Here is a 9,374-nt window from a genome sequence, read left to right as displayed (position 1 = left end):
GGAGCTCAAACTCAACAGCAAAACATTTTCTTCCCTTGTCATAACTGTCTCCTTTGTCTTGGCATGTTTGTCAGTATGAGTGATGTACAAGGCAGTACAATCCAATAGGCTGTGAACAAGCACACGCACTATAAAGATGAGAAGGCACAGTGTCTAAATGCAGCACTACAATTTGAAATTGACATTTTGAATTTGACATAGTGATTGTTCCCTGCAGCGGACAGTCTCTTCATACCCCACGAGTGGAAATCATAGAACTGAGCATGTCTATCTTTTTATTAAGATAGACAGCACTTCCTCATAGAAGCAAACGTGCTACTTTTGTAGTTTTTTGTAGAAAAAAGTTTCCTGAGAAACATTTAGATTCATTACATATAATAGTAACAGACATTTTGTACAATTTCCAGTGTATGTTTGTGCAACGTACGCCCTTATTTTCAGTTTACCCACACATGTAGCAGCAGTCATCAGAGTGACGTCTTAAGGCCGAATACCACCTCACGTTGAGTGTAGACTGCAAGTTACACTACATTAGCTCCTCATAGCTCAAATATGTTCCTTACAATGTTTTACAACACCCATAATGCACTCTTTTCCCACTGTCTGTACATCTTGTGACCAGCTGAAATTGAATAAGCCGGAGGTTTAGGAGCAGAGGCAGGCCCTGGCTGAGGCTGCCTTTGCACCTTTGTCATGTTTCGTTTCTTGACAGGCTGGAGCAGAGAGGAGAGGTAGACTGTAGAGGAAGATGGCAGTCAAATTCACCACCACACAGAGCACCGCTGCACCCACGGAGTTGGCGAAGGTGATGGGCATGGAGTGCTCAATGAGCCAGGGGCGCCGTGCCACCATGTCCTGTTGAACGGCCTTCATCTGGAAGTGGGTGCCGAGGATGCCGCACACGTGGAAGAGTTGATGGCTGTGACCTGCAGGGGGAGCAGTCGAGTCGCGTTTGAGTTCAGGCGGCACAGCGAAAAATAAGTCACATGCAGTTGGAGACAACTCCCAACTGATTTCAACACACTGCCAACTGATTTCAACAGAGAACGTGGAGGTGGTCATAGATTAGCATTGTTTCACAATGATTAACACAAATGAGAAAGCATTTCATGTGTTAATGTGACTCCAGTGGTGTAGAGGTCTAAGAAATGTGACATTTGACAGGGAGCTGTTAAAAACTCTGCATTCAAAAGCTATACAAGACGGTGTAAGGTGGTGTACAGTTTCGAGTTGTTCTTGCTTAAAACAGCCGCCAGCTGTGACGGGAAACAACGCTGATGAGACCGGTGAGAATGAATCAAAACAGTGAAGCTAAATCATATTTACTCAAAGACGCCAAGACAGACTCATGTGATACTTCTCTGCTGTGGTTGGCACACTGAGCAAACAAACCAATGTGTAAGATGCTAATGACAACAACACCAGCCACTCCTCAGACCAGTCTCACCTATGTAGTCGAAGCTGCCAGGCGCCAGGCGCTCAGGTAAATGTGTGGCAAACAGAAAGCCTGTGAGTTGAGCCAAGGCGATGTGGTTGTAGTGGAGCATGTTGGTATCATTGTCTGTGCAGCCGTCTCCTACACACAGAAACACCTGTAGGCACAACACACACAGAACAGATTCAAACGCTATCTCCATTTCTACCACTTGTATCACCTTCAAATTGTTTTAATGAGGCGTAAACGCATTTATTAAGTATCTCTTAGTGGAGCATAAAACTGTAGTTCTAGTCTCAAGGGGGAACGTGTCAACTGTTCCTCTTTCACTGACCAGATTCACAGCATATATCATATCTCACATACATTTACTATGTGCATTAAAAAAAAGCTTAACGACTGCTTGTTATTACTTTAAATCATATCACATCAAATATAACCTTTGTCATGGATATTACAGTAGCATAAAGCCATGTATGTGAAAAAAGCAGAAAAGTCATTCAAGTAAAAAATGATTAAAAAATGATATCTGATATATCGAATGTTATCTGTGACACTCAGTGAAGACACATGTGTGAAGTGCACCGATGTGGTCCTACCCTGTAGAACAGAGGAATGTGGTCAAACATGTAGGGGTAGGCGAAGGCAACCACACGGAGATATTTGCTGAACCTTGGAGTCTGGTACTCGGAGAATCTGAAATAAAAGACACAAAGTGTTCAGTCGCTGGAAATGTCAGGATAAGCAGATACATCTGTTAAAAAAGGTCCATGCACTTAAAAAAGGTGTTTCAAATAACTTGAAATACATGAATGATTTAATAAATACAAATTAATTAACATGCCATGTTTTCTGCGCTGCACATCAATGGTATACTTTAGAGAACTCTTTTATCTAAAGAGTTGTTATGGCCATGAAGCTTTTGTTCTTGGAGTTAAAGTCAGTGAGTCAGGTTGTTACAGAACACGTTTTGCCACTCTTTTTGTCAGCTCCTCTAACCAGCCCAGCTGAAATTAGACTAAATCACTCCTTAGGACTGGTCCCCATCGTCACGCTTAGGTAACACCCATTGTGTTAGACAGCGAGTTGCTCAATTCTTAAAAGTCAAACATGTCCGTGGGATGAAGTCGGTCTGAAGACATGTCAATAATCACACATTTTAACACGATGATTTTACATTTATCTGTTGCTGCCAACATTTGAGGCACGACAAACACAATTTATGATAGAATGGTGAAGCAATAGGAGCAGATTTTTTAAAAATGCGTTGTTTTTTTACCTCTTTACGACGTCATGATTATAGTGGACAAATGGTAGGCCAAGCCTTAGCAGTGGGGAGAGATGAGGAAAAGAACAATACATTAGCTGGACCGAGCCAACATCAATCCAGTACATGAAGAGATAACATTGTGATAATTGTTCGGCGGTACAGTGCTGATTTTATACAGAATGTGTACTGAAGTGTTCTCCTCAGTGACAAAGGTCCTACAAACTTAATATTTCTCATTTTAGTTCACATTTGATGAAAACCACTGCATTATTCGGCCTTACCAGTATTGTATTAGCCTGTTATTATGCTAACAGGCACCGTTTGCGCCTCTCATGTATTATAAGTGTTCACATTTAACGAACAAAGATCATTTTACCTTAACTGTTGCAAAGTAAAACACCTTTCTGGGGATTTATATTTTAGGAAACGAATGCTAAGCTCTGTGACTTAAAAGTGGATGCTTGCCAGCACGCTAACATGAATCTTCTTTCTAAAAGAGAACGCTGATATTTATTGTTCTCCGTGTTGTCACCATACCTGGAGTAGCAGGCTATGACGGTGCAGATGACAGTGTTAACCACAGCGATGGGGACGTAGCACCGGTGGAAGAAGCTGTTCACCCACTTGTCCGGGAAAACATAAGCTGAATAGACCATTGCTGAGCCTGCAGCAGGACACATTAAACAGTGCACAATTATACATTTTGAACAAAAAATAACACTTGTTTTTAACACAAAGACATTCAACGCAACACCATCACTAACTTCCATCAATACTTGAATCCAAACATCAAAGCCTCACAAAAAAAGTACGGATTGATTCTACTGGTAATAATCACCTGCAGTCTGTTTGAGTATCTCTGTTGCTGTCTTTTTATCTTTTAATTGTTTGAGAGTCAGAACTTTGTTTACACAGACAAAGACGGCATATTTGATTTGATCTGATTCAATTTGATTTCCCTTTATCGTCAGATTTCTCTCAAATTTAAAAAGACACACACAGTTTCACTAAACACAACATTTTAAGACACTCCATGCATTTCTTTTACATGCACATGGTTTCCGTTACTGACGCTAACTTGTTAACCTCTTAACAAGCCGGTGGGCAGAGGGGTATTCCGCCTGGCAACGGGTTAGGGTTTAGGTTTTAAGGTTAGATGACCAATGTTTTAAACTATGGTCAAATGTTTTATATTCATCAAACTGCTTCTGTATGTTTCCCGGTGTCACAGAAGTGAGTAAAAGCAGTTGGCACATACTTCATTTTAATGAAAATAAAACCTTTCAGTCAAAAACATTGTTGGTTATCATTTAACCCTGCACCCTCAATCCTTGCGGTCAGGTGGGTTTTTAAGAGGTTAAGTTATAGTAAAGTAAGTGCTCAGTGCACAACTCTTGGACCTATTGACAGAGAAGCACATGCACTTACCCAGACTATATAAACTGAGGGCGGCGTAGTCGAAGAAGAAGCAGATGTGGCGTGCCCGCGCCGACATGCTGCTGAAGGTGTGAGCAAGGCTCGACGCCAGCGGATAAATGCAGCAGGTGAGCAGGAAGAGCACCAGAGGCCAGCTGAAGGAGTCCTCCCATGCTGTCTGCACCAACACCACCGTCACTGCTTCCCATAGGAAGTACCTGCCAGGAGGAACACGTCACGTTAACTTGATTCTATTGGATGCAGCAGTTTTGGAGCCTGATCGTCATATCACACGTCAAGCAATTGGCACCATGCACAATACAAAAAAAGGGAGCAAATGAGTGTCAACATATACAGAGGACTGACATATTAAAGGAATATAAAAAGGGGGGTCACTGGATGCTTTCAAGAGTATATCACCTATGTGAAGGATATGTCCTTCACAGTCACACCTATGAGAGATTCTGGAGCTTTATGATTTATGATGGTTTGTTTCTTTGAGTTTGTCACCCAACTGTGGATTCATGGAGCTAAGTGGATGTACGTAGCCTCTGCTCAACTTCAACGAGGGGAAGAAATGCTGACGTCCTTACCAGGGGCAGATAGAGAAGCAAAACACTGTTGGTGTGGTTACTTTATACGTCTGATAGCATCATGAACGCATTAAGAAATGGAAGTCGTCAATGTTACAATAGAAGGTATTTAATCAGTGAAACCATTGCCTCAGTACTGAGTTCTAGCAGCCAGAGATAAAAAAAGCACACAGCTGATCAGTTCCTATCTTTAATTTAGGCCGTTATCTGTCCCACTGTAGTGGTATCAGTCGTAGTATTGCAGGAATATTTGTACATATAACAGAAAATATAGGAGTGGCTTAACATTCGGTGTATGATCATAATTTCAGCACGTCGCTTTGCATAAAACCACAACTTGTCATTTCAATGTTCAGTATATTTGTTTGAGGATCAAGCCAACACATGCTTCTCGTCTTTATGCTAAGCTAAGCTAACTGCCTCCCGGCTCTGGCTCCATATCTCATGCACGGACACGAGAGTGTTCATCTAAATCTGAGGAAGAAAGTTTTTTTTAACCAACCAAAACAAACTGGAGCATTCAAGCAGCTCCATTTAGTGAAAGTAAACCCTGAACCATCGAACCATGAGAGGCTTAATAATGAACAAAACAACAGAGATGTACGAACTTCCTGTTTGATGGCCAATTACCTTCTCTACAGAATGACAATATTGTCATGGATAGTACTCTTTACATCTTATTACATATTTATCTGATACACACACACACACACACACACACACACACACACACACACACACACACACACACACACACACACACACACACACACACACACACACACACATATAACGACAACCGAGACAGACATCTGATATGTTCACAGCATTTCAGAGACACACACTTGGCTTGTCATCCCTGTACCTGTCAGTACCTGTCAACGTAGTCAGAACAAAGCGTCACTCAATCAAACCCTGCATTTGTTGGTAACTCTCACTGACGTAACAGTTCCACACACGCACAGCTCAGTCTTATCATAGTTTTTGCCTCGTGTGTCCGTTTCCTCGCCTCTCATTAACAAATCATCATTATTTGTGCTTTTCCCCGTCACTGAGCAGTTAACTAATTGAGTCAACTCATAAGCCTCGAGCACAGATCTGCTCATTAGCGGCTTGCCTGTGCCGAGCCCCAAGACACAAACACCCATCTGGCCTTAGAATATGCTCAACGCTCAGCCACCCGCAGACACACAGCCACCTGCACACACACAAACACACACACACACACACACACACACACACACACACACATACACACTTTCTCCCTGGACTATGCAGTCAAAGCAACTGGCATCTCAGCAGGCAGGAAGTACATCGTGGCTCCTGGGGGCAGCAACGTCTGTAGTATCTTTAAATCACGAGATCTACTCACATAAAAACACATCTACAAAATGAAGAATAATTCCATCAGTGAAGTCTTGGATTGAACCTTCATGCGGTCATGCTGTGTTTGTCAAACAGAGAGGAGACGCTTAACTTGGGGAAGAAGTTAAAAATGTTGCTTAAAGCTCCAGATCAATGTTAGCCGGCAGATACGGAAATCATTCTTTAACTTGTCTGTCTTTGGCATTCTTCCTCTTCAGTTGTTCAGCCTCTCTGTTTGCTCCTACAGGTGTTGCATCCTAAGTCTCTCAATACACTGTAAAAAATATGAGAAAACTCAAAGAAATTAGGCAATACGCTGCAAAGTCGTCTTGAGTTAAGAAGTTCTCCTGTTTGTTTCATCAAACCTTAAATTACTAATTACATCACTTGGTTACTCTTTTGTCTGGACCTCTTGAAAGTTTTAAGGTCGACAAACAAAATTGAAGTCGCTCCGAGAGCTTAGCTATAGCGACTAATCGAAGCCCTACAGCTTCTGATTCTTCTAACCGCCACATTCAAACATGGATCAGTGGATCGGGGTTTGCAATGGGAGGATTCAATGTGTTACAAAGATGACAAGAAGTGGATTTTTTTATCTCTTAATCAGAGAGAAGACCCCCGCGACTCATCTGAGACACATGTATAGTCGGACTGTCCTCAACATTCGTAGCCGACGAAGATTTTGTCGACAAATCAATCAGTTGATTTCATCGACAAATCTGTAAATGGCTGAACCAAGCAAAGCATCACTTTAAATCTTCTGTTTACCAGAAATATGCTCATGAATGTATTGGGAAGAAGTCGTTCAGCATGAAAAAAATAATTAAAAAATGACTAATCGACGAAAGATGTGAAGACCAAAATGGCCAGTTAGTTGAGAGGGGGCGGCCCTACACACAACGATACAGACAAATCCAATTGTTCTCTCAACGCAATAAAAACGAGGCTTTCCGGAGTTGTCAAACTTTTTTGACGAGGTGGACTTTCATCAGTTGTACCACAGAGTATTAATCGATGTTTTCACAATGTATGATGAAAAGGTTGAGTAAATGTATGAGCTGAATGACGGATAAATACACTGTATGAATGCAGCCGTACTGTGAGAGTCCTGTTGGACTGGATGCCTGCTGCACATGCAGTACAAGGCCACGAACAGGGAGGCACTGCAGGAGCTCAATACATGATTGCTGGGATGTATGTCTTCAAACCAAACCTGTTTGGTTACTAACTCACTAACTCCGCCACTGGTCTGCAAAACAAAAACAACTGAAAATTCCCTCAGGTGTGTCACATGTTGCTGGTCTACAAGACACGCCAGCTAGCAAACACACGTTTATGGCTCTTAAAATTGCGATGCATTCGGGACACATTTAGAGTGTTTACCAAGTGGGCAAAAAGTGGGTCCAGATGTTGAGCGTCTCATTGGTCAGCTGGAAGAGGCTCAGGATGCAGTCGGTGGCTGAGCTGTGCGGGTGTCGGTAGCCGGAGATGATGCTGTCCTCGTGGAAAACCTTGAGAGAGGAAAGTCTTAGTAAGTCCTCAGCCGGTTTGACAAATTTGTGAAACCTATTATTCTTCCTGCTCTGGAGGCAGAAGAAGTCGCTCAACGAAGCAAAATACTCAAGACTAGCAAATCTCAGTGGACCAAGTGTTGCATGTTTACAGTTATTAGAAAGAAAAGTCGAGGTTTTTTGTTGACAAAGATTATGTTTTTGATTTAATCTTTGGGGTTTCACGCCAAAATGGTTATCAAACACTGATTTAGGAGGATTCTTCACATTATATTGGCAGTTTTTGTACAAAGCGCCAATATTTTTGCAGCAGCCCTCTCAAACTCACAGGAGTAATCAGTTTATTTCATGAAGTGAAACATTAAAGGTGTAAGTCAAAGTGTGACTCTGTGGGCAAAATGAATACACTACCTTCAACTCTTTTGACTTGAAGTTTTAAAGGTCCCATATTATAAAAAGTGAGATTTGCATGTTTATTTAGTGATGATTTTCAATGATGAGTATCATTATTATTCAGGTTTAAGTGCTATATAAATACTGCGTTGAAATACACTGCCAGTATTCAGAAACTGTGTCTTTAAATGAACCGTCAGGATTTCATTTGATTGTGACGCCACAGCTACACAACATGTCGACCATTTCAGAGTTTTTAAAGGTAAACTGTCTGAACGTATCCCAGTCTGTTTCCTGTTGCAGTGTATGTGAATGACATCAGCTGACAGGAAGTAAACATGGCCCAAAGCTGTTGCCTGGTAATGCAATTCTGTTGAAAAGAGGTAAAACAGAGCGTTTCAGACAGAGGCTGAATACAGGTACATTCACACAGACTGTATGAGAAAAATAAAGAGTTCTTTGAACATGAAAGCATGTAAACATGTTCTAGTAGAAACCCAAAATACAGGTGTGGCGATGAAAATGAAATGAAATTTCCCTCCTCAACACTCTACCTCCTAATTGAGTCCAGCTCAGTCTGAGCGTATGAAATGTCCAGTTAAGATACAGTGACGATGAACTTACTTTGGGCACTTGATTGATGGTGAAGACTTGTGGTAATTTGATGAGGCCGAGCATGACTGCTGCAAGGCGCTGCTGCTGCTGCTGCTGCTGCTGCTGTCAGGGAGGCGCTGAACTGAAGCTGCCCGCTGGGGTGTGCCTCATTCATAAGGTTTAGGTTGCCATGCTGCTCTCCGGGTTTCTCCGCTTCATCTCCACCCTCTTCAAACCCAGCGAGAATATCCAGTGTACCTGTGCTCCTCCTCCTCCTTCTGCTGCTGCTGCTGTCTCTGGAGGGAGAGGGTATGTGCACACAGGTGTATGCTCTCACACATAAAGGCATGTACACACACACACGCACACACGTGCAAGCAACACAACTGCTATTTGGCCACGGGATTATTATCTAAATGGACGACAAGTCTTTCCAGATCACAACGTCTTCACATTCACAGAACGAGTCTGTCGTTTCCAAAACAGATCTCTTCTTTTTGAAATTGCACAAGTATCTCCCAAAGAGATGACAGTCAAACCAGTACACCAGGTTTCAGTCAAAATTGAAATCTCCCTTCAGTTGCTATTGATATTACTGGAATGGCAACTGAGGCTAATATTTTCGAAACATTTCCCCTGCCAGAAACTCTCAGCAAAAGAAGCTGCAGACAGACAGCTCAGCTCAGCGCTGAACCTAACAAGCGCTGTCTGAGTTTCAGCCGGTCCAGATAAGGTCTAACCTCATGAATGAAGGGTGTGAATAGGTCTGGCAGGAAAGTCAACAGAGTTCCTTTTCA

At 42.2% G+C, this 9,374-nt stretch overlaps 1 protein-coding gene across 1 annotated transcript; it reads right to left on the bottom strand.

Annotated features, from left to right (window-relative positions):
• Positions 1–309: 309 nt before the first annotated feature.
• Positions 310–8,661, bottom strand: paqr5b (progestin and adipoQ receptor family member Vb; the record flags this gene model as incomplete). Its single annotated transcript, XM_079292687.1, has 8 exons — positions 310–926; positions 1,448–1,592; positions 2,035–2,131; positions 2,715–2,759; positions 3,243–3,369; positions 4,134–4,339; positions 7,463–7,590; positions 8,608–8,661. The coding sequence occupies 8 exons, from the start codon at positions 8,659–8,661 to the stop codon at positions 646–648; spliced, it is 1,083 nt and encodes a 360-aa protein (XP_079148813.1). The 3' UTR covers positions 310–645.
• Between the last annotated feature and the right edge of the window lie 713 nt (positions 8,662–9,374).

The sequence above is a fragment of the Melanostigma gelatinosum genome (genome assembly GCF_949748355.1).
Source record: "Melanostigma gelatinosum genome assembly, chromosome: 2".
NCBI classification, from domain to species: domain Eukaryota; kingdom Metazoa; phylum Chordata; class Actinopteri; order Perciformes; family Zoarcidae; genus Melanostigma; species Melanostigma gelatinosum.
This window is presented reverse-complemented; position numbering and strand designations above follow the sequence as displayed.